This window comes from Oncorhynchus gorbuscha, linkage group LG13 (genome assembly GCF_021184085.1).
Source record: "Oncorhynchus gorbuscha isolate QuinsamMale2020 ecotype Even-year linkage group LG13, OgorEven_v1.0, whole genome shotgun sequence".
NCBI lineage: Eukaryota > Metazoa > Chordata > Actinopteri > Salmoniformes > Salmonidae > Oncorhynchus > Oncorhynchus gorbuscha.
The window spans coordinates 55,944,436-55,970,922 of NC_060185.1; the positions used below are offsets into that span (position 1 = coordinate 55,944,436).

At 42.3% G+C, this 26,487-nt stretch overlaps 1 protein-coding gene across 1 annotated transcript; it reads left to right on the top strand.

Annotated features, from left to right (window-relative positions):
* The first annotated feature begins 15,969 nt into the window (after window positions 1-15,969).
* Window positions 15,970-19,451, top strand: LOC123992340 (NK1 transcription factor-related protein 1-like). The gene is made up of 2 exons (XM_046293494.1): window positions 15,970-16,414; window positions 18,264-19,451. The coding sequence occupies exons 1-2, from the start codon at window positions 15,970-15,972 to the stop codon at window positions 18,977-18,979; spliced, it is 1,161 nt and encodes a 386-aa protein (XP_046149450.1). The 3' UTR covers window positions 18,980-19,451.
* Window positions 19,452-26,487: the final 7,036 nt, after the last annotated feature.

Consider the following 26,487-nt stretch of genomic DNA (forward strand, 5'->3'; position numbering starts at 1 on the left):
TATCTGTTGTCCAAACAGAGGTATTGCATATTGATTGGGCTGCTGTTACTGCAGGGCAACACGAAAACAAACCTCTCTCACCATACGAGCCAGGCAGAAGATCTGGAGAGTCCCATGTGAGAGGTACTAGAGGGACAGTAGCTATGTTTTCATTAACTTGTACAGTCATTTTTTGTTGACATTTAGAAAGTTTGCATAGGAAATAGATGCCTTTGCCTACCAAGGTGCGTTTTCATTTAACTACCTTGTTTCAATAAAAACAGCTGGATGAATTGACCTAAACATATTTTTTACATTTAACCTTTATTTAACTAGGCAAGTCGGTTAAGAACAAATTCTTATTTACAATGACGGCCAAACCCAGATGATGCTGGGCCAATTGTGTGCCGCTCTATGTGACTACCAATCACGGCCAGATGTGATACAGCCTGGATTCAAACCAGGGACTGTAGTGATGCCTCTTGCACTGAGTTGCAGTGCCTTAGACAGCTGCACCACTCGAGAGCCCAAACATACTGTAACAGTCAAAAGTTTGGACACACCTAGTCATTCCAGGGTTTTTCTGAATTTTTTACTATTTTCTACATTGTAGAATAATAGCGAAGACATTAAAGCTATGAAATAACACATATGGAATCACGTAGTAACCAAAAAAAGTGTTAAACAAATCAAAATCTATTTTATATTTGAGGTTCTTCAAAGTAGCCACCCTTTGCCTTGATGACAGCATTGCACAATCTGTCAACCAGCTTCATGAGGTAGTCACCTGGAATGCATTTCAATTAACAGGTGTGCCTTGTTAAAAGTTATTTTTTGGAATTCCTTTCCTTCTTAATGTGTTTGAGCCAATCAGTTGTGTTGTGACAAGGTAGGGGTGGAACATTTCAAGAACTTTAAACGTTTCTTCAAGTGCAGTAGCAAAAACCATCAAGCGCTATGATGAAACTGTCTCTCATGAGGACCGACACAAGAAAGGAAGACCATCATCCAGAAGGTGAGGTCAGTACAGGTGCATCAAACCGGGGACCGAGAGACTGAAAAACAGCTTCAATCTCAAGGCCATCAGACTGTTAAACAGGCATCACTAACATTGAGTGGCTGCTGCCAACATACTGGCTCATCTCTAGACACTTTAATAATGAAAAATTTATGTAATAAATGTATCACTAGCCACTTTAAACAATACCACTTTATATAATGTTTACATACCTTACATAAATTATCACATATGTATATACTGTACTCTCTACCATCTACTTTATGCAGTTCGGCCATCGCTCATTCATATATATTTTTATATGATACATACATACATATTCTTATTCATTCCTTTACACTTGTGTGTATAAGGTCATTGTTGTGAAATTGTTAGGTTAGATTAGTGGTTAGATATTACTGCATGGTCGGAACTAGAAGCACAAGCATTTCGCTACACTCGCCTTAACATCTGCTAACCATGTGTATGTGACAAATAAGATTTGATTTAATTTTTCAGATTAGTATTAGCATGTGTTGTATTTTGAAGCTTCCCTGGCCGTATGACTCCCAAGTAGCGCAGCTGTCTAAGGCACAGCGTCTCAGTGCTAGAGGTGTCACTACAGACACCCAGTCTCAAATCCAGACACGTTTCTATCAAAGAAAGTGCCTTATTACATTATAATCGTTTCTGTACGTCGTGTTATACCGTTTCTACTGTAGCTCACTGTGTTTGGAGCATAATATATTTGTGTTTATTCCTTATAACCACGGACACGCGAGGTAAGGTTACTAATTTCATAACCTTTATGATGTTATATTCAATTGTGCTTATGTAGCAAGCTACATTCTTCTATTAGCTCTGAAAAACAATGCTAATTGTGTTGAGAAGTTTGTTGAAGCTTGTTGTAATTTGAAGCTACCCTGGAAAAATATCTTCTTGTATCACTTTGTCGTTTTCTGAGTGGTCCACCTTCCCTGTGGCCGATATGGTTGCTGTATGGACAGTGGAGAGGACATGAATGTCTGGTTTGTCATGCCACTTTACTGCCAGCTGTTGACATTTCTAATTTTGTATAACGGGTCATTTAGGATGGCAGTAGCACTGTTGATGAAATGCAGTCATCGCAGCAGGACTAGGAAGCGGTCTTGGGAATAGAGGGTGGCAAAGAAGGGCCTTCCGGTTCCGGTTGGAGCGAGTGGTCGCATCTGCACGTCGCTCCAACGGGTAGTATAACTTTTTCATTATATTTCATTATATCACAACGGTTTGATTTGTCTTATCTTAGCAATTTCTTCTCAGCTAGCTACATAGCCGTCTTTGTATCAAAGATAATTGCGTAATTATCGTATTTCGCCGTCCTAACGTAGTCTTCACTAGCCAGCTAGCTAACGTCCACTGATTAGCTGCACTGGAGAAACTATTACACTCAACTGAACGACTTGATTAGTTTAGTGTTAGCTAGCTACATAGCTGTCTTTGCTGTCTTCGTATCATCGTATCATCGTATCCAAGATAATTGTGTTGTTTAGGTTTAGAGTGTGTAGTCTTAGAGTGATTATCTTAATTTACCGAGGTTAGCTAGCCAGCTATTTGTCGTCCTTAACGTAGGTGACTCTGCTAGCTAGCCAACAGCTAGCCAACGCTAGCCAACGTCTTCTGTATAGAACTCAACTACCCGGTCGCATTCACAGGTTGTATCACATTTTCACTTCATTTCATTTGTTTGATCGTAGCTAGCTACTTAGCTAGCTACATAGCCGTCTTTGTATCAAAGATAATTGTGTAGTCTAGAGCGATTTTCTAGGTTCGCTAGCCAGCTATTGTCGTTCTTTTAACGCAACGTAACGTAAACAACACTGCTAGCTAGCCTGCTAGCCCCCGAATAGCAACACTGCAGAAACTATTACACTCAACGGAACGACTTGATTAGTGTAGTGTCAACAACGCACCCACTGCCAGCTGGCCTACTTCAGCAGTACTGTATCATTTTAATCATTTTAGTCAATAAGATTCTTGCTACGTAGCTTAACTTTCTGAACATTCGAGACGTGTAGTCCACTTGTCATTCCAATCTCCTTTGCATTAGCGTAGCCTCTTCTGTAGCCTGTCAACTATGTGTCTGTTTATCCCTGTTCTCTCCTCTCTGCACAGACCATACAAACGCTCCTCACCGCGTGGCCGCGGCCACCCTACTCTGGTGGTCCCAGCGCGCACGACCCACGTGGAGTTCCAGGTCTCCGGTAGCCTCTGGAACTGCCAATCTGCGGTCAACAAGGCAGAGTTCATCTCAGCCTATGCCTCCCTCCAGTCCCTCGACTTCTTGGCACTGACGGAAACATGGATCACCACAGACAACACTGCTACTCCTACTGCTCTCTCTTCGTCCGCCCACGTGTTCTCGCACACCCCGAGAGCGTCTGGTCAGCGGGGTGGTGGCACCGGGATCCTCATCTCTCCCAAGTGATCATTCTCTCTTTCTCCCCTTACCCATCTGTCTATCGCCTCCTTTGAATTCCATGCTGTCACAGTTACTAGCCCTTTCAAGCTTAACATCCTTATCATTTATCGCCCTCCAGGTTCCCTCGGAGAGTTCATCAATGAGCTTGATGCCTTGATAAGCTCCTTTCCTGAGGACGGCTCACCTCTCACAGTTCTGGGCGACTTTAACCTCCCCACGTCTACCTTTGACTCTTTCCTCTCTGCCTCCTTCTTTCCACTCCTCTCCTCTTTTGACCTCACCCTCTCACCTTCCCCCTACTCACAAGGCAGGCAATACGCTCGACCTCATCTTTACTAGATGCTGTTCTTCCACTAACCTCATTGCAACTCCCCTCCAAGTCTCCGACCACTGCCTTGTATCCTTTTCCCTCTCGCTCTCATCCAACACCTCCCACACTGCCCCTACTCGGATGGTATCGCGCCGTCCCAACCTTCGCTCTCTCTCCCCCGCTACTCTCTCCTCTTCCATCCTATCATCTCTTCCCTCTGCTCAAACCTTCTCCCACCTATCTCCTGATTCTGCCTCCTCAACCCTCCTCTCCTCCCTCTCTGCATCCCTTGACTCTCTATGTCCCCTATCCTCCAGGCCGGCTCGGTCCTCCCCTCCCGCTCCGTGGCTCGATGACTCATTGCGAGCTCACAGAACAGGGCTCCGGGCAGCCGAGCGGAAATGGAGGAAAACTCGCCTCCCTGCGGACCTGGCATCCTTTCACTCCCTCCTCTCTACATTTTCCTCCTCTGTCTCTGCTGCTAAAGCCACTTTCTACCACGCTAAATTCCAAGCATCTGCCTCTAACCCTAGGAAGCTCTTTGCCACCTTCTCCTCCCTCCTGAATCCTCCGCCCCCTCCCCCTCCTCCCCTCTCTGCAGATGACTTCGTCAACCATTTTGAAAAGAAGGTCGACGACATCCGATCCTCGTTTGCTAAGTCAAACGACACCGCTGGTTCTGCTCACACTGCCCTACCCTGTGCTCTGACCTCTTTCTCCCCTCTCTCTCCAGATGAAATCTCGCGTCTTGTGACGGCCGGCCGCCCAACAACCTGCCCGCTTGACCCTATCCCCTCCTCTCTTCTCCAGACCATTTCCGTAGAGCTTCTCCCTTACCTCACCTCGCTCATCAACTCATCCCTGACCGTTGGCTACGTCCCTTCCATCTTCAAGAGAGCGAGAGTTGCACCCCTTCTGAAAAAACCTACACTCGATCCCTCCGATGTCAACAATTACAGACCAGTATCCCTTCTTTCTTTTCTCTCCAAAACTCTTGAACGTGCCGTCCTTGGCCAGCTCTCCCGCTATCTCTCTCTGAATGACCTTCTTGATCCAAATCAGTCAGGTTTCAAGACTAGTCATTCAACTGAGACTGCTCTCCTCTGTATCACGGAGGCGCTCCGCACTGCTAAAGCTAACTCTCTCTCCTCTGCTCTCATCCTTCTAGATCTATCGGCTGCCTTCGATACTGTGAACCATCAGATCCTCCTCTCCACCCTCTCCGAGTTGGGCATCTCCGGCGCGGCCCACGCTTGGATTGCGTCCTACCTGACAGGTCGCTCCTACCAGGTGGCGTGGCGAGAATCTGTCTCCTCACCACGCGCTCTCACCACTGGTGTCCCCCAGGGCTCTGTTCTTGGCCCTCTCCTATTCTCGCTATACACCAAGTCACTTGGCTCTGTCATAACCTCACATGGTCTCTCTTATCATTGCTATGCAGACGACACACAATTAATCTTCTCCTTTCCCCCTTCTGATGACCAGGTGGCGAATCGCATCTCTGCATGTCTGGCAGACATATCAGTGTGGATGACGGATCACCACCTCAAGCTGAACCTCGGCAAGACGGAGCTGCTCTTCCTCCCGGGGAAGGACTGCCCGTTCCATGATCTCGCCATCACGGTTGACAACTCCATTGTGTCCTCCTCCCAGAGCGCCAAGAACCTTGGCGTGATCCTGGACAACACCCTGTCGTTCTCAACTAACATCAAGGCGGTGGCCCGTTCCTGTAGGTTCATGCTCTACAACATCCGCAGAGTACGACCCTGCCTCACACAGGAAGGGGCTCAGGTCTTAATCCAGGCACTTGTCATCTCCCGTCTGGATTACTGCAACTCGCTGTTGGCTGGGCTCCCTGCCTGTGCCATTAAACCCCTTCAACTCATCCAGAACGCCGCAGCCCGTCTGGTGTTCAACCTTCCCAAGTTCTCTCACGTCACCCCGCTCCTCCGTTCTCTCCACTGGCTTCCAGTTGAAGCTCGCATCCGCTACAAGACCATGGTGCTTGCCTACGGAGCTGTGAGGGGAACGGCACCTCAGTACCTCCAGGCTCTGATCAGGCCCTACACCCAAACAAGGGCACTGCGTTCATCCACCTCTGGCCTGCTCGCCTCCCTACCACTGAGGAAGTACAGCTCCCGCTCAGCCCAGTCAAAACTGTTCGCTGCCCTGGCCCCCCCAATGGTGGAACAAACTCCCTCACGACGCCAGGACAGCGGAGTCAATCACCACCTTCCGGAGACACCTGAAACCCCACCTCTTTAAGGAATACCTAGGATAGGTTAAGTAATCCCTCTCACCCCACCCCCCCTAAGTTTTAGATGCACTATTGTTAAGTGACTGTCCCACTGGATGTCATAAGGTGAATGCACCAATTTGTAAGTCGCTCTGGATAAGAGCGTCTGCTAAATGACTTAAATGTAAATGTAAATGTAAATGTAAGGGAGTTGCAAACATAGGATCTGTGCTCCAGTATTCTCTTAGGTAGTTCTTCTTTACTATCCACATGAGGACTGTCACCAGGAAGTATACATTTCACTATGTACTACCCCCCCCCCTCACTCCTGGCTCTCTCTTCTCCTGTAGCTCCAAGGCATAGCGATTGGTCTCTACTATGTCTCCCACCAGCTCCTCTGTCAGAAACAACTTGAAGCACTCAGACGGAAATGGCAAGGGGCGTTGCACTCCAGACTGGGACTCATCAAAGCAAACAGCAGGGCCAGGAGGGGTGAAACGGCTGGCAGCTTTCCAGATACCACAGAACTCCTGTACTTCATCCACTGTCGGTCTGCCTACATCACCACCAGCATCTTCAAAGGGAACTGGGACTTTGTCAAGAGGTCAAGGGGTCCTCAGATTCAGGGTTCTCAATGGCCGGGGGCAGCTCCTCACTGTCACTGTCAGAATCTGTTTCCTGACTTTAATACTCAGACTCATTGTCAGAATTTTTTTTAATATCCAGAATTACCGTGTTTGTGGGTCCTCTTTGAAAGACTTTGCTAATGCTACAGATTAGCTCACTAGCTACATACATAGACAACACTGCATGGCTCAGAATGGGAGTGAGGTTATGTGACTGAATGCCAGCACGCAACATTTGTATCAATAAATCACTATCAGAAAATATTTTGTTTAGTAAGTCGCTCTGGATAAGAGCGTCTGCTAAATGACTTAAATGTAATGTAAATGTAGTAATTATTTATATATTTACTGTTTATTCACATGTTTTCAAGTAACTCTTTGATTTTCATCATGCATTTTGATTATTGCATAGATTGTAATGGGCACGTATTATGTGTGTAAAATACTTTTTTGAAGGTTGTACTGATTATGATGTTTGTTGACATTCAATGCTCTTGGTTTCACGTAATCCTCTGTCGACCAAAGATGCTATAACAAAATGAGGTGCGTAAGGGTTCATTCCTTCTTTGAGAACTTCAGGAAGTGAATGGTGGGATGTGAACGATGGTAGACGACACACCCCTTCAAAATGCATACTATAAACAGACCAAACTCATCTTGTCTTCTCTTATTATCTTTGGTTTCTGTGAGGGAAAAAAGCATGGTGTCACGTGACTATTGGGTGTTCTAGTCGATTTATTTCTATGTTTGGGATTGAGTATGATTCTCAAATAGAGGCAGCTGATTATCGTTGTCTCTAATTGGGGATGATACTTAAGGTGTCTCTGTTCCCGCCTGCATTTGTGGGATATTGTTTTGTGTTAGTGTGTTGAGCACTACGACTTTACGTTCATTGTTTGTTTATTGTTTATTGTTTGAAAGTTTAACTTAAATAAAAGATGTGGAACTCAACACACGCTGCACCTTGGTCTGTCTATCATCACAAACGTGACACATGGAGGCGCACTGAAACTAATCGTCGGATTACTTTCGATTTCTAGAAAGTATATTACTCAATTATTTTGATCAATATTGAGCTCACCCGTGATGTGATTAATTATAAATAGTAATTGCTATTAGCTAATTCATATTGTAGTTTCTGTCAGCTGAGAGCTTCCTTTCCTTTCTGAGCTTCCTTTCACTCCTGAGCTTCCTTTCACTCCTGAGCTTCCTTTCACTCCTGAGCTTCCTTTCACTCCTGAGCTTCTTTTCACTCCTGAGCTTCCCCTCAGTCCCGAGCTTCCCCTCAGTCCCGAGCTTCACCTCAGTCCCGATCTGCTCCTCAGTCCGGTGGGGTTCTGGGTGAGGACTACTAGGCCATGGTTGGCGACGAGGTTGGACTATCCAGGGACGCAAGGAGAGGGGACTAAGACATTAACTGAGTGGGGTCCACGTCCCGCGCCGGAGCCGCCACCATGGACAGACACCCACCCGGACCCTCCCTATTGATTTGAGGTGCGTTCGGGAGTCCGCACCTTAGGGGGGGGGGGGGGTTCTGTCACGCCCTGGTCTAAGTATTTTGTGTTTTTCTTCATGTATTGGGTCAGGCCAGGGTGTGGCATAGAGGATTTGTATTGTGGTGTGTTTTGTCTGGGGGTTTTGGTGTGTATGTTAGTGGGATTGTAGCTTAGTAGGGTGTTCTAGGAAAGTCTATGGCTGTCTGAAGTGGTTCTCAATCAGAGGCAGGTGTTTATCGTTGTCTCTGATTGGGAACCATATTTAGGCAGCCATATTCTTTGGTTGTATTGTGGGTGATTGTCCTGAGTGTCTTGATGTCCTTGTTAGAGGTTAGTAGACACATGTATAGGCTGTTTTCGGTTTTCGTTTCGTTTATTGTTTTGTAGTGTTAGTGTTAAAGATGAATCGCAATCGACACGCTGCAGTTTGGTCCGACTCTCCTTCACCATATGAAAACCGTGACACTAACAGATCCACAGATGATGCAGTCTCTATTGCACTCCACACTGCCCTTTCCAACCTGGACAAAAGGAACACCTATGCGAGCATGCTATTCATTAACTACAGCTCACCGTTCAACACCATCGTACCCTGAAAGATCATCACTAAGCTAAGGATCCTGGGACTACACACCTCCCTCTGCAACTGGATCCTGGACTTCCTGACAGGCCACCCCCAGGTGGTAAGGGTAGGAAACAACACATCTGCCACACTGATCCTCAGCCTATAGGGAGGAGGCCAGAGACCTAGCCGTGTGGTGCCAGGACAACAACCTCTCCCTCAACGTGATCAAGACAAAGGAGATGATTGTGGACTACAGGAAAAGGAGGACCGAGCACACCCCCATTCTCATCGACAGGGCTGTAGTGGAGCAGGTTGTGAGTTTCAAGTTCATTGGTGTCCACATCACCAACAAAGTAACATGGTCCAAACACACCAAGACAGTTGTGAAGAGGGCACGACAAAACCTTTTCCCCCTCAGGAGACTGAAAAGATTTGGCATGGGTCCTCAGATCCTCAAAAGGTTTGACAGCTGCACCATCGAGAGCATCCTGACTGTTTCCATCACCCTGGTGTGGCAACTGCTAAGCCTCTGACCGCAAGGCACTACAGAGGGTAGTGTGAACTGCCAGTACGTCACTGGGGCCAAGCTTCCTGCCATCCAGGACCTCTATACCGTGCGGTGTCAGAGGAAGGCCCTAAAAATTGTCAAAGACCCCATCCACCCAAGTCATAGACTGTTCTCTTTGCTACCGCACGGCAAGCATTGCAGGTGCGCCAAGTCTAGGTCCAAGAGCTTCTAAACAGCTTCTACCCCCAAGCAATTGTCACAACTTCCGCCGAAGTCGGCTCCTCTCCTTGTTCGGGTGGTTCCGGCGGTCGATGTAACCCGCTTTCTAGCCATCGCCGCTCCATTTTCATGTGTCCATTTGTTTTGTCTTGTTCCCTGTAACCTGGTTTTCATTCCCCAGTCAATCCATATGTATTTATTCCTCTGTTCCCCATCATGTCTTTGTGTAAGATTTGTTGTGTTATGGGTATTTTGTAATTGTGGATATTGTTACACGCATCACCTTTTGTCTATGTTCCGTGTTTGGGCACATTTTATGTTACTTTGTGCTGTCATTTTGGACTGGAATAAAAAGTGCGCCTGTTCACTACACTCTGCTTTCCTGCACCTGACTTCGCCTCCAATACACACTCCTAACAGCACTAAGACTTCTGAACATCTAATCAAATGGCTATCCCACACACACACACACACACACACACACACACACACACACTTTTACGCCGCTGCTACTATCTATGCATAGTCACATTAATAACTCTACCTACATGTAAATATTACCTCAATTTCCTCGACTAACTGGTGCCTCCGCACATTGACTCTGGACAGGTACCCCTTGGATATAGTCTCGCTATTGTTATTTTACTGCTGCTCTTTAACTACTTGTTACTTTTATTTATTATTCTTATTCATATTTTTTAAACTGCATTGTTGGTTAGGGGATTGTAAGTAAGCATTTCACTGTTTCACCTGTTGTATTCGGCGCATGTGACTGATTTGATCATTTATTTTAGTGTTGGAAAAGACCACGTGAAATTTCAGCCTATTTTGGTGGAATGTAGTTCTGGCCTGCCTGGTAAAATCACCAGGCGGTAAATGAGTTAATAGACCAATAAGAAAGAAAGTTCTAAACCTCTGCCAATAACAGCTAGTTTTCAGTTTTCCCTCTCCAAACCTTTTGCTTGAGAAATAGTTTTTTGCTAAGAAGTTATTTTAGTTTATTTTTTACCATTTTATTTTAAAACACAGTAAGGTACTTAATTGTTACCCAGAAATGGTTTGATATTGAGATACAAATGGCTGTATTAGACCTTAACAATACTTGTAAATGCTCTGTATTTCTAAAATGTGCATTTTCGTGGCTCTTGGTTTTCCATTTGACCCAAGAAAATTATTGAAAGTTATTTCAGGGAGTAGCTATTCAGCAGTCGGTGCTATTGTTGTACACTTAAATCTGAAAAGTTAAGCAGTAGCCTTAACAGTGTCACTTTTAATTGTTTATAGTGGCTTCAGTCTTTTTTGCTGAAATAGAGCAAACAGTTTGACAGCTGATGTGTAACCTCTGCAAATCAGACATGATCTGGCTTCTGGCAAAGTCTCACCTTGCGGCAGCCATTAAGACGGCCGTGGTGACCCCCAATCAGCCTGCAGGTAACCGTGGAGTCATCCTCTCCTTCACCCAGAACATCACAATACTGACCTGCACACTGCAATCCATCACAGCCAATATGTGGAGAGCTCTCCCAGTTACAGGGGTGTTGCATCATATGCTAGTAGTGTCTGTCTAGCTGTGGAGCACAGCTTTAAGAATATGTGTTCAACATTTAACTTTGCACTGCTTGTGAGAAAAGCAGTGCTTTTATAGCATATAGCATTATCTAGTGTATGTTATCCATGATTGGCTTAGTAGTACATCAAAATAATACAAAGCTGTGAATTTTGCTGCTCTTTTTATTTATATATAATCTCTCTTTGTTCCCCCTGAAATCTAAAAGAGGCTTTGGATCTATTCATGAAAAATATTTAAAATGTTATTATATATGCATGTTTTCCTTCATCTTACTGGTCCTACTGGTAATTTCCCTGTATATTGTTCGCTCACTCTTTCTGCCCATGTACCTCTTTCTCTCCCTCCTTTCTCCCCTTTCCTCCTCTCCCTCTCTCCTCTGTATCCGAGGAAGGGAGGTGGTTGTATATTTGTTCCTTCACGGCTCCTCATCCTTAGATTAGATTTCTCCTTTCTCATTACCCACCATAGTAGACCCCTCCGACCTCATCCCAGCCTCAGATATTATCTGACCCGTATAATTAATTAATTATACCCCAAATATTATAGATTATTAAAAATAGCATAACTAATAGTGTAATATCTCAAGCTGTCCAGTTTAATAGTCAACATTGTCTTGGTCGGTCTTATCAGTGTGAGACACCTGGTCAGAATATTGATTTCTGGTCATTTTAACTGTCATGTGCCATCGTGATGGGGAATTGTCTGGTTTTTACCACTCAGAGCTCATTCAAAATCGTTAAACTGCTGCCGTGCTGTTCACAACCCCCTCAAACACCCCTCCCTGGAACTATATATCTCTACATAAAAGGTACCAGAAATCGGACAGTGTTTTGAGTTGCTTTTATGTAGTGTATTTGCACAATACAGGACCCAGAGTTCTATTCAATCAAACCCTGAAGCCAGGTGTCTGGGATAACACAAAAATGTTCATCTTGCACTGTTTGGATTCATGTTACATATGAATTAAGTGTATGCACGGAACCCTTCCACTGTAGCATAATGTTCTTGCACAAATCAAATGGTCACTGTATATCCACATTTTTCTAGGTTAGTTGCTAGACTCACCAACCCTGGTGACATATTATGACTGTTGTGAGGTGGTGCACTAGTACTTTTCTAACATTTATTTTTTTTCAGATTTTTTAAAACAGAATCCAACAGGGCAGCTGTATGAATACCAAGTATTCAAGTTCATACCAAATGCCAGATAGGCTGGTCCATTTTTTTGCATAGAGGCCCTGTCTAACTTGGGTTTGTAGCGCAAAAGGGTCAATATCTGGCTAATAATGGGGGCCTCAAGGAAGCCGGTTTGGAGGCCTCAATTTAAAAAATGGACCGGTGTGTTAGAAATGCCAGGGCCGATTTCTGGTTCCAGTATGCCCACTGTAACAATGTAATAAAATGTATCAAAAATCTGTGGTTGATTCCCAGTTCACCTCTTAAAATATGGCCAATTAACAAGGTTAACTGTCCCCTAGATGCAATGGCTCATTAGCTAGGTACAAGTACCTGACTTGCTGGAATTTATTTCAATACACAGCTGCTTGTATGCTGACATCAGGGTCAGCTCACATAAGAAAGTCACTCATTTACAGCTTTATCACAAGCCAGCATTAGAACTTCTTTTGTAGCTAGACGAAAATCCCCACAGGACGCTGTGATGCCAACGGCAGATGAAATATGGTTCTGCATTAGTCTGCCAGAGACACTCGGTTACCAGATTTGACTGAACGTTTGATATTATAGTGAAAAACTGTTGTTATTGTTGTTGTTGTTGTTACTATTATTACCATTAACAGAGTAAGTGAGGGAAGGCTACAGTATTGTCTGAAGTCTGAAGCAATATTTGATGATATTAACATATCCACTATAATTCTTCTGGGTCCTGTGTAGCAAGAAACGGTATCATCTGCAATACATTTCTAAGTTTCTAAATATCCTAATTATGATTCATTCGTATGATCAGATTAATTTAATAATCTAGAGGCAGAGCAGAGCTCATTAACCTTAATTCAGATCATTACTGAGTTAGATTCTCTCTCCCTCCATGGTGATTTAAATCTTCTAGTGTTCCTGACACAACTTGGAGTCGCAGTGCTCTCTCTCTTATCATCCCATGTCTCTCAGGGAGCCATGCCAGTCTCCTTCTCTCTGCCATGCAATCTCTCACAGGGAGCCATGCCTATCCCGCTTTCTGCCATACCATATCTCTCACTGGGAGCCTGGGCTCTCTCAGGATTGGCCTTCTCATGTTCGGTATTGGATGCTGACTGGGTGTTGAACATCATTTTTTCAGTGTCTGATTTGGGTATTTGCATTTATTCCGATTGTAAAACACATGGTTTAACCATCTTACCAAGGGTATATAATTTGAAATACTGTTCATACAAGTCTGTGTATTCTAACATTATGTGGAGTCTTTAACCCTATGAATGCTGCTTACTAGCACAGATTTAAATGGTTCTCAACTCATTCAGTTTGGTGTAATCAGATGTAAATTGATGTTCCTTACTAAACCCAGATCCTGCCCTGCACCTGAACATTTTGCCATGGACTTGCGAAGATGGAAGAGCCTGGTGCATGTGACCCTATTTATTCAGCTGTTATTGTAACATTGGTGGGGTTGGGGTGTCTGTGGAAGGGCCAGACTGGTTTTTCATGTTGACAAGATGACTCATTTTGCCGTTGAAGAAGAGAGAGGCTGTTGTCATGAGATTTAACTTGAGTGATTAATGTAATTGGCAGGTCACTGTCGGTAATTCACGGGGCCCTTTCAAAGTTCAGTGGAAAAAGAGGGTCTTGAAAGACACTATTTACATGCAAATTATCGAGCGTTATACGTCTAAATGTGGAGAATGGACTCTGAGGCAACGTGGAAATAGTCATTATGGCACCACGTCCCCCCAATCTGTTCAACGGGACAGCACGACCCGCGGATGCTGCAGTATAATTAATTGTGTATATTCAGATCAAGAGGTTGGACCACAAGGGACATTTGAATGCGTGTCATAGTAGGCCTACATGGGAATATGAAAATAGGTGTTTTGTTTTTGGATAAAATCAGTGACAACATATTCAAACTTATTACGAATTGTTTTGTATGTTTTTCAATATCAGTGGTGTCTTGTGTGCCATTGGCGAAGGTGATCTAGGTTATTAAAAGGAGGTGGCAGCATTGTGGCGGCAGTATCTTAACTCAAACAGGGAAGAATGGCTTTAAAATATTTCAATATGATGTAATATGTAATATGTCATCCTAATATGATGTTACGATGATGATGCGTATAATTAGGCTATTGTTGTTTATTCCTAGCCTATGTAATCATCATTATTAACAAATGTAAAGAGATTATTTGTAAGCTATCATTCCACTTTGGGGAGAAAAAGTAACATAAAAATCTCTATCAGTTTTTCCTTTATTTATCCAGCAAATAGAGTCCTAGCCAATGATGTTTGGTCCTAACTTATAAGGCAATTGTGAGCGTATTTAGTCACAAACTTCGAAAACATAAAGAAAGAACGATGCGTCAAACCACTGTTAGGACACAGCATAGATCCGATGAAAATCGAATAGTTGTTTAATTACAGTTTGGCCGTTGTGGACCCTGCTCTGGAGTCTGTATCAGCAGTCAGTCAGCCTCTGTAGAGGAGTGGAGAGCATGGCTGGTTCCCCTGACCTGGGCTTGCCCTCTTGATATAATAATCATGTTCATTCCTGTCAAAATTACAGATGATTGTTTTACCCATTATTTTCCCCAACTTTTAATTTCTACTTCCCAAATGATCATTGCCCGCGGTAATTGCAAAGAGCTGATCTTGTATGTGTCATCAGCCCCCAGACGAGTGAAATCCAATTTTGTGAGGCTTGGCACACCTCCTTTTCTTTTTTTCTCTCATTATGATGTGCCATATTCTACTGTTTTAAGGAGTGCATAAAATGAGAGTAAGTACAATTTTAAGGTCGAGATTAGAATAAACACGTCTTTAAATCAAAATCAAATTATTTTGTCTATTATTTTTCTGGCATAATATTTACATCTCAGATTAGAAATCAATATTTCACTGAAAGGGGTATTACTGAGTTTATTCAATGCGTAATTTAATTTTGGAAAGTGCCCTGTAATTTGCCTTAAAGATAACGAATCTCTCTGATCTGAACTTTATCAAGCGAATGCAATGAGTTTAGGCTAATGTTTGAATGGGTAGCTTATAAAAAATAACAATATAAGCATAGTAATAATAATAATAGCCTTCCCTTACAGATTTTATACTGAAAACCTTAATTTGCAATGGATCACTGTTTGCTGATTTAAAAAAAGTTAGATCATGGCCTTATGATATTGTAAATACTTTATAAAACAATAAGTATCACAACCACAAAGTGGTCGATATAGGCGAGGGAGGAAGGAAAAATAAGCCTATTTAGATCATTTCCAGTTCAGTGGAGTTGAAACTGACTGCAGAGTATATCACGAACCGCATCATCCCTCACTCTCCGTGCGCCTCTGTTTCCTCTCACGCGCTCATATGGAGATAATAGGCTATTAGAGGCATGGGATTAATTCGTAGCCAATTACAACCCACAGTTGAATATGAATGCATAAATAAGGCGTAGCTTGTGTCTAAGTCTTGGCGACAAACGAAGGTGGGTGTGGGGGAGGGGGGGGGCGAGCGAGGTGTGCATGCATGCATGACATAAACGTTGGCGGGTCCTGAGGGGATGGTTCAAACCCAAAAAAGGAGTTGAGCAAGGGAGACCAACATCCAACAGTGAACCATCACCTCCTACCAGCCGTGTGTAACATTGACCAGAGCAGTACAGCCGTAGAGGGGTGGCAACGCAAGCTGTGCAGGAATACCGCACCAGACATTAGACTACTTTTCTCAAATTGTATGCGATATTATGTCATCGGTTGAAAGATAAGTTTAAATTTACTGTCTTGGTGCTAAATCTCTGATAGTTCAGAAGAAGAGAACGCGCTCTTCCGCCTGACGAGAAGTCATGAATAGAGAGAATGTTCAGGGGGGAGATCTCTCAATCGCTTCTCCGACGGCGTCTTGTGTGGCTGCCCAAACAGCGGTGATCGTCGTGGCGGGTCCAGAAAGCATGGACAATAACTGCGAGAAGCGGCTCTCTACCAACGAACTGTCGGTGTTTTCCTGTCCAGGCGGTATAGACATACTGCAAGGGGACAGTCGAAACAACTCTCCACGTCAAGAACCGGCTCCGATAGCAATTCCAACGGTTCACCGGACCACGGCGTTTTCTGTTTTGGACATTTTGGACCCAAATAAGTTTACGAGCAAAAAGCAAAATCCTAACCGGACCGGCAGTGAAATCGCCTTCGGGACAGAGAACCGTGGAGGTGACGACTCGAATCATGCTGTAGATCAGAAATCTTATGCAGAAGAATATGAATGTAAAAAATATACAGCACTAAGTAAGTGTTTGTGTCTTTCTTGGTGACATTTGGTTTTCCAAAAGTGTTGTTGTTTATGATGTAGGCCCACTTGAATAGCCTACAGGTTTCTGAAAAATCAAATTTAGATTAGACATATAATATACATTTAGCTATTATTAGATGTTATGCTTCAGGAAGACGCTCAATTACTTCGGCTACATAATGTCACCTATTAGTAAAACCACGTTTTAGCCTATTTGTTTTGATCATGACAAGACAGAGAACTGGATGAGTGTTTGTCTTATTAGGTTAGCCTATGTCTTTGAGGTTAGAGGGTCCTGCAAGTTTTTTTTAGATCAAGGAGTTCGTGAAATTGTATTTTCCACATCTAACTTGGCATTCTATATTATGTGATTATAGTTCTGCTCAAAATATATTTTGATTCAGAAATAAATTTGATCATATCTGAGGTTAAATTAGGTTATATGATGTGGAATATTCTAGCCATGCACACATTCCCTTAGGCTACCCCAGAGAAAAAAATGCATGTAATCTCTTTTTTTAACCCTTCGATTACATTTCATTTAAAGTGCTTTGCAGGATAATGGCGAAAATCGCCCCAGAGTGACATTCGGAACGTGGCTAGTTCGATATCCTATTATCGAATTGAGTAGCCTATCTCGTTCAGGCAGCTTGCCTGACTCTCCTTCAACAGCTTAATTATAATGTCAAAATTCGGATAATTACACGATTAAAACCAATTATTATTATTATTAAGGAAGATATTGATCCCAGAAAAAAAAGGCATGAGATTGATATTGCCCCCACTGTCATTTTTTAAAACAAAAATAGAAGTAACCACTTTATAGGGTTTGCATTTAAAATATCAGTCAGAGAAGAGGACACTGCATTTACCAGCCATATCGACCGGGTAATTTGTTATGGACTACCTGAAATAGACAAACTAACAAACCAAAAAACATTATTCTTAAGATTATAGGATCACATGAAGAGGGTTTAGCAAATTGCCAAAATTGTGTCAACTAACACGGCTGAAGATGTGCAGGCCTTATTGGAAAAATGATTCCCCTGGGTGTATAAGTATTGTTTAAATCATGCAAAAGTAAATATTTGGTTGATATAAGAAATTATAATAATTTATTTTGTTATACGATGGTGCGTGTGCGTAAAAGTGATGCCTTGTCCTGAAAATAATTTAAAGACAATTTTGTTTATTTAACTTTCACCTGGTTATGTGTTATAATGGTCATATAATTAAAACAAACCAAATAAATCTAAAAAGTTTGAGAAACAATACACCTATCCTTATTGAACAATTTAGGCCTAATATAATGTAGCATAAATGGATTTAAAAAACAAATAATATTGTTAGACTATTCAGTATGCCTATACTCAATTAGAGTAAAGATTTTCCTAAATAATTAGGCCTCAAGTCTTTTTCTTAAAGGTGTCAAAGTAGACCATATTACAAGCAGGTTTTCAATATTTCATTGATAGTCTACCATAAAATTGGTAACATGAATTACGTTTGTGACTTTTACATTTTTACGCAGAGCATTATTTGTGCATATAGGCTACTGTAATAAATCCTTACGCACAGCAATAGACTACATAAATGCACAATGTGGAGATAAAAACAACAGTTTATCTTCATAAATACAATTGTATGAAGGTGAGAGGATAGATAGAGGATAGAGGAAAAAGTTATCCATTACGCATTAGCTGGCATGATTCTTCATCACTATTTCCTTCAGCAATATGTTAATTAGAATATGCTACATGATAAGTTATTGAATATTATCTGTCTAAATGACGTGGCCTCTGTGATTCTTAATTTGAAAAGACTCAATTGCATGTCTTGTTTTCTTTACAGATGAGGGGCTGGTGTACAGATCGGACGAATGCGAGGATGATTTCAACAGAGACTCCCACTCTGACAGCGAGATGCAGGATGACTTGTTTAGTGAGGAGAGCAGCAGTGGCCTGACTGAAAATACCCAGGGGGAACTGGGCCACCGCGAAGACGACGACAAGGAGAGCAAGAACCCAAGAAGTCCTGACGGACAGCAAATGCAACAGTCAGGGTCGAATGGACAAAGTCATCAAGGAAAGCCGAAGCGAAAGCGCTCTGGCTCCGATTCAAAGTCGGGTAAGCCACGAAGGGCCCGGACAGCATTCACTTACGAACAACTTGTTGCACTGGAGAACAAATTCAAGTGCACCCGATACCTCTCCGTGTGTGAGAGGCTAAATTTGGCACTGTCACTTAGTTTGACTGAAACTCAAGTCAAAATCTGGTTCCAGAACCGACGGACCAAGTGGAAGAAGCAGAACCCTGGCGCAGACACCAGCGCCCCGACGGGCGGGGGGCCGAATGGCCAGAGCAATGGACTAGGGGGCCTGAGTCCGCTCAGCCCGTCTCCTCCCATGAGCGGCCATCTGTCAATGCACACGAGCTATGGTCACGGGCCAGGCGGGTTAGTCTGCACCAGCCAATTACCCTTTCTGCCAAGTCATGCGGTACTGTCACCTTTCATGTTGGGATCTCAGACCTACGGAGCGCCTGCGTTTTACACTTCACACCTATAAAGACATGGACATACGTGTGGTTTTACGCCCAAACATTATGTTTTCAGAGGCGTCTTAAATTAACCGATATTATCATACGAATTGACTCCAATGAAATATGAACTTAAAATTACACATACGGTTTAAGAGAACTAAAGACATGCCCTTGCCTAAAGACTTAAATGCACTTGACGCAAGATGGGAAGAACTCTGATGAACAATTCATGTTGCTGTTTCGTCAAGGATATTTAATGCTCGAAGAAAACTTACCTTTACCAAGGGAATAATATTTTTTATTATGCTAATGTTCTATTTGTTTTTCATTTCATTTTGATAGAATGTGAATACTCGTGGTCAAATGTATATAGGCCTACAAATGTTGAAAAATATATGTCTAGCTTCAAATTTCGAATGCAGTTCATAAATATTAGAGAGTTTAAAAAATACATGTAGGCCTATCAATATCGTTCATTTACATCTGGAATGGCTTGAAATATTGTAATTACTGTGTAACTAAACTGTGAAAGTTAAATATGATTGTTTTCATATAAGTTTATTTTAATTATTTACTTTATATTATTACCTGAGAATATTTGGCTGTAATGAATACTCACTTCATCTGGATTCGTCGTTGATAAGACAAAGTAAAATAATAATAAACTATAGGCTACCATTTACAAACGAATAAGCTACTTTAATAGATTCAATACATTAAATCCTGTTTCTTATCAGTCGATCATTTTTCCCCCTTTTCCTCCAAATTAAAGGACATTTTGGAACTGAACACAGAGTTTTTACCCCCTTTTAAGAAATGTTTAACTCTTATTTATTTGACCAGTTATTTATGTTGGCCAACCGACGATATTATGTTGCATTTGTTTTCTAGCAAAAAAGCTACAGCCTATATTTAATGTTTTTTTGTGCGGAAAAGTATGAGTAGATATCGAAAAATACAGTATCCCAACCATAGGCCTATTACTGGATCCGTCATGGCGAATATCTATAGCCTAACTTTTATTAATTAAATTTAATTACTTAATGGATAATGGATTTATTGATATAGGTTTTATTGATACGAAATCTGAATAAATTTGATGAGAAAAAACACTCACTGGTAAAAGAGGGATTTTGACTTCACAACCCTTGAGAGAAACGAGTTTCATTGTGGGAGAACGTCATGCCAAATTAAGGATATATACAGGCTACGAAATGCGCTTGTGCATAAAACACCCTTTTAGGTTATATAATATTTGAATGAGTTCATAATTAAAAGTCTAACAAAAACACGTGGTGATTGAATGTATTTAATTAAGCAACAATTTCACCCCCCCCCCCACCATCTGGGATAAGGAGACGCATTTGAATAGGGCCACTTTAGAAGTGCAGAAAATCCAGTCAATGGTGCACGTTTTGCACTATCGATGCAAGTTGTAGGGTAGGTATATACAATATTTAAAACTATAGTTTCGTCGAGTTTATAAGGACAAAAGTGACATGGATACCGCATTTACTTATATTCCTTTTGCACCTGATGACTATTTCGCTTCGGATCATAGTCTGTATTTATACCGTGATGGAATGGCATATGCCAGCCATTAGGGAAAGTGCTCCTGGAACCATTCTAGAATTTCACATGTAGGTATGACTAAACACAAATGCATTATACGACGTAGCCTGGAATATAACCTCTACTTTGTAGATTTTTTCTTTTGGAAAAGTTTTATTGACACAATTCCTTTAAAAAAACAGCTCATACATTTTTTACATCATTTACACACATAAAAACGGCAACAAAGCATAAAACACAGCATTTGACAGTTACATTTAAATTTGTTAAAGTACATGTTGTTAAAATCAATGAAAACAACCATGAATAAAAGTACTTTCTTTGTAAAAACATCAAATCTGTAAAAGCCATTTAAAATGTGTGCTGATGATCTAACAAAGGTAAAACATTTTTAAGGCATGAAAAACATGTTAAAAAGTCACTTTGTTAAAAGGCTGTCTTCAATCGCTTGTACAGGAGCGGGGTGAGTCCTTATCAAACTCGCCTCATCCTGCTCTCCCGAATAGACCATCGTCCCGTCCTTCGGGGCCCAGAGGATATCCCTCCCCTAGGCGCATCGCCCTAGGCGCCGCAGCGCTGTCAGGCCGTGGCCGCCGGGACCTAGGGTGTTGTGGGGGACCCTTCGCCTGGGGTCGAGGCCCCCTTCCGTTCGTACCACCCCAGGGCTTCCGTGGCTACCATGGCCACTGCCTGGGGGGTGGTCTCTACGCTTTTGGCTACCAGCAGGTTACGGGAGGACCACAGTGCTTCCTTCAGGCACGTGAGGGTGGGCCAGAGCTTGGTGAAGGCCTTCGGTGGAATGGGCCTTCGGCCCACCCCGTACAGCACGAGCTGAGGTGTTAGGTCCTCCCCTGCTGGTAGACACAATGTGATCAGGGGGCCTGCTTCCTTCCACAGGTCCCTGGCGGCTCTGCACTCCCCGAGCATGTGCCTCACCGACTCATCTTGGCCGCAGCCCGGTCGGGGGCACGCGGATGTCCTCGCCATGCCCCGTGAGTGCATAACGGCCCTGACCGGGAGGATCTCGTGGGCGACCATCCAGGACAGGTCCCGATGCCGATTCAGGAGTGCAGGATGGGCCACGTTGCGCCAGACCATTGTGGGCTCGCCTATAGCGAGCCCGCGCACTGGACACACTGGTTCCTGTTCCTGCACAAGAGAGAGAAGAGAGCGGTGTTTAGTTAAAACCGTGACTGCTTCCTTTTCCAGTTTGAAATGTCTTAAAAATTTCTGGAGCTGGACGTAGTGGGTGGGGAGCAGGAAAGAGACTGGGGCTCGCAGGTCGACTGGGATCAGCCTCAGAGTCCTGAGGTAAGATCCCAGCCAGAACCGTGCGAGGGCCTGTGTCTTTGTAGATAGTCTAAACAACTTTCCAGATTTCGGGATTATTTAGAACATGGGACATTTCTTGAAGGCACACAGACCCGACCAAGGCGTTGCAGAAAATAGCCTATGGAGTGTGTGTTTTTTGTTATCTGCCAGCTGTTTTTATCAAGTCTTAGGATCTTGGAGTATCTTGTTGGATAAAATGTGAGTTTTAAGGGGTTCATTATGTAAATATAAAATTATTTTCAACACGTTTTGCAGTGGAATCATTAAATTCCCCTATGCATTGGAGAGTGCACTGCGCAAGATTTGTTCTTAAAGACATCTTAGGGCCGATTCAATCAGGGGCCAGTTTCCCAAAAGCATCTTAAAGATAGGACCTTGTAGGAGCATCGTTAAATCTCGGAGCGGTTTCCCACAACCATCGTTATTAACGTTGCAATTTAAAAAAAAAAAAAAGTAATCTAATGCCTGCATCAGACCACCCATAGAACAGTTAAATGCGTCGTTATGTGCTTTTTGCCCTCCTGCACTCTTAGGAAAAAAAGATTCTGGATAGAACCAAAAAGGGTTATTTTGCTTGACTCATATTATGGCACCCCTAATGGTTCAATATAGAACCCTTTTGTAGGGTTCTTTGATCAAAACCCCAGGGGTTCTTCTTCACTGAACCAAAATTGGATCCATATAGAACCCTACCAATTTCGGTTCTATATAGAACCTTAAGGGATAGCTTGTATGAAACAAGCATAGAACCCTTTTTGGTTCTATCCATTTTTCTAAGAGTGTATGTCACTTAGGCTATATGCCACTAAACATGGAATCACATGGTCTCAATATTTGCAGCCATAGTTGGTAATATCTCTATAGGAGCAACTCCGTCTTCAGTATTGTGAAATAATTACAATGTTATGGACATATCTGATCCAATTTCTTTCTTTCTTTTCTAACTTTCAATCATATCAGTATTGACACATGCTCCAACAATGTACTTAGCGACCTTTCTCTCCAAAAGTGGCTCCCGGAATTAGGCCTATACCTAAGCGGACATTGCCATTGGCTGCACAGAGTTCCATTATGATAAATCCCAACAGCGGAATTTGAGAAGCACACCTTGATTAGGCGGATGAAAATCCTCATTGTTTTGTTGAAGGATTTTTAATTTCAACCTCGTTATTTCTAATTGTTTCCTGACAATGGTCACAAGATCAGCTGCTCACCAATTTGACGGATCCAACAAAGTACCTCCTCCAACACCGCCAAAACATCAGCTATATGTAGGTGTCGACTCTTTACAGTTGTATTTATTTCTCCTTTATTTAACCAGGTAGGCTAGTTGAAAACAAGTTCACATTTACAACTCCGACCTGGCCAAGATAAAGCAAAGCAGTGCGACACAAACAACAGCACAGAGTTACACATGGAACAAACAAGCATACAGTCAATAACACAATAGAAAAAAGAAAGTCTATATACAGTGTGGTCTGAGGAGGTAAGGCAATAAATAGGCCATAGTAGCGAAGTAATTACAGTTTATCAAATTAACACTGGATGAGCAGATGATGATGTGCAAGTAGTGTGCAAAAGAGCAGAAAAGTAAATAAAAACAATAGGGGGATGCGGTAGGTAGATTGGGTGGGCTATTTACAGATGGGCTATGTACAGCTGCAGCGATCGGTTAGCTGCCCAGATAGCTGATGTTTAAAGTTAGTGAGGGAAATATAAATCTCCAGCTTCAGCGATTTTTGCAATTCAAATCAAATCAAATCAAATGTATTTATATAGCCCTTCGTACATCAGCTGATATCTCAAAGTGCTGTACAGAAACCCAGTCTAAAACCCCAAACAGCAAGCAATGCAGGTGTAGAATCACGGTGGATAGGAAAAACTCCCTAGAAAGGCCAAAACCTAGAGAGGAACCAGTGGTGGCCAGTCCTCTTCTGGCTGTGCCGGGTGGTGATTATAACAGAACATGGCCAAGATGTTCAAATGTTCATAAATGACCAGCATGGTCCAATAATAATAAGGCAGAACAGTTGAAACTGGAGCAGCAGCACGGCCAGGTGGACTGGAGACTGGGTTGGGGAATTCGTTCCTTAACGTTTGATCTGATTGAATCTAGGTCTTACTTTCGTGTGAATGGTCTCATAAAAGCAATAGTGTAATTATAATGTTGAATAGTATGCCAATTGCAAGATATAATTGAATAATAACTTGACAATTAACTGATAGAAATAGGCCTCCATGGTGAACTAGGCATATGCTTGATTTGAGTAACAAAACATCGAAAATAGTTGAACTAAATGTATATATTTTTGGGATATTATGATAATTAGGCTAAATACGATCATTTTAACAAAACATTAGACTCTCAAGCAGCCACTACCCTGTCATAAAAATATATGCAATTCCAGAAGCAAATTGAATCCCTAGGCTACTATTTCACTGGCATCTAGGAAGCTGGCTTGTTTATTTTGGGGGATATAATTTTTAGAAATCATGTAAACAACAATGCAAGCAAATTCGATTTGACATAGGCCCTAATATGAAAAAAAATACTCATGTTCGGGAGTATGCTCATCGAATAATATTTCAGCTGCTGACACAGTGAACTGAATGAAGGAAACTATTATGATGGAATGTTTAATTAATGAGGTTTCAATATTAAAGAACATGACAGCTTATGTGCAAGCAATTAGTTTAATGTGCTCCCAATGACCAGCAGACAGTAGCCTGCCCTGGTGCAGCATTGACTTTTTCATAACATTTTCTCCCACATGACCTGCCCAATTGGTGCCTAGGAACACAATGAACCAAAACACAGCTCAGCAACAGCGCCTGAAGATTCCCCTCCTTGCAATCAAGATGTACTAAGCCAACACAACAAGAACACTCACTAATTATCAACATATGTGGGGCCTAGTGGTCAGGGCGTTTGGCAACTAACCGAAAGGTTGTTGATATCGAATCCCCGAGCTGACAAGGTAAAAATCTGTCATTTTGCAACTGAGCAAGGCAGTTGTTCCCCAGAAGGTCGTCATTGAAAATAAAAATTTGATCTTAACTGACATGCCTAGTTAAATTTAATAAAACATGTATAATCTACACACTATCAGAGGAAATAAGCATTATTTAAAATTTTTAAAAAGAATGATTCACAGTGTTTATTATGAAACATGCTGCACAGGGCAGCTATTGGCAACATATATAGGTGTAGGCAACATTTGTAAAAGCTGCCGGTAACTTCCGGTTACCACTTCCACATCGAATATTAAGCACTGGTTGTTTATGATAATTACAAGAGATATTAAAAAATAGAGTTGCAGTGTAAAAAATAGTTCTGAGAGGTATGCCACTGAAAATCACAACGACGCATCAAGTGTAAATCGATGACAAAGACTGGCATCACATTCATGTTACACATCAATCAATAAATAACATTATTTGACAAATTATTTTATAAAAACGAATCAAAACGGCTTGGATTTGTTTTACAAATCAGAAAGCATGCAATTCAACGTGTTATTACATGCACATTAAATGGACAATAAGTCTTTGTGTGTGAATCTTGAAAAGGGTTCCTGGGTTATTTCCACCAGTACAGACAGTATCTGTAGATGAGTATGATATTTCTGGTACAAAATCAACCGGACTCCTTAACTTTTCTGTTAATTCAGTGCATAGCCTAATTACATTGGTTTGCAAACTTTGCATGTTTCAACTTGTCGATTTGTTATATGACGTCTGTCACTCGCCTCATGGAGCTCCTGAAAAATGAAGTATGAAAGGATTAGAACTACAGATGTTTATTAGTGGTTATGTTTCATAATAAAACACTTTAACCAACAGTAAGTGTCTAGGTGGGTTTTGAATAATAATGAATAATAATCAACTAAGATCCTTTGAACGCGTAATTTCGGATAGCCATGCTACCTTCGCCCTCATGTTGGTGCTAGCAAGCAGGCTACGTAGTACTAGCTGGTATCAACAGTCAATACCGTAGGGGTTGGAAATTACAGTGAGCTTTGATTGGCCAATAGCAACGCGACGTCACGGAGTGCACAGCACATTTTCAGCATTCCTCAACTTTGGTCCCGCCCTGTTCACACTCCCTCGACAATATTTACAAAGCCCAACCTTCCACTCTCACTTCGCTTCCCGTCATTAAACATTTATGGGGCTTAGTTGTTTCATCGTCCCGCCCCAATGCATTAAATTTATTTCCGGTGTAAGGCTTCAGAGATACATACTGAATGAGCCCCTAAACTTGATTGTGTGTAGTCTGCAGACATCCAATCACATACTGTAGACACAGAGACCTAAAGATGACATAAACATCAATTTACTCAAAACACTTGGATGGACTAGAGGATGAGAATGTCCAAACATTCAAAGACAGGACACATTCAAATACAGAACAGCAGGTAGCTTAGTGGTTAGAGTGTGGGCCAGTGACTGAAAGATTGCTAGTTTGAATATCCTTTGAGCAAGGCACTTAACCCTAATTTGCTCCAGGGATGTCATACTACTATAGCTGACTGTGTAAAACAACAAATTTAATTGCACCTCTCCGGTGTATGTGGCTGCTCTGGCTCCCCAATGGTGGAACAAACTCCCTCACGACGCCAGGACAGCG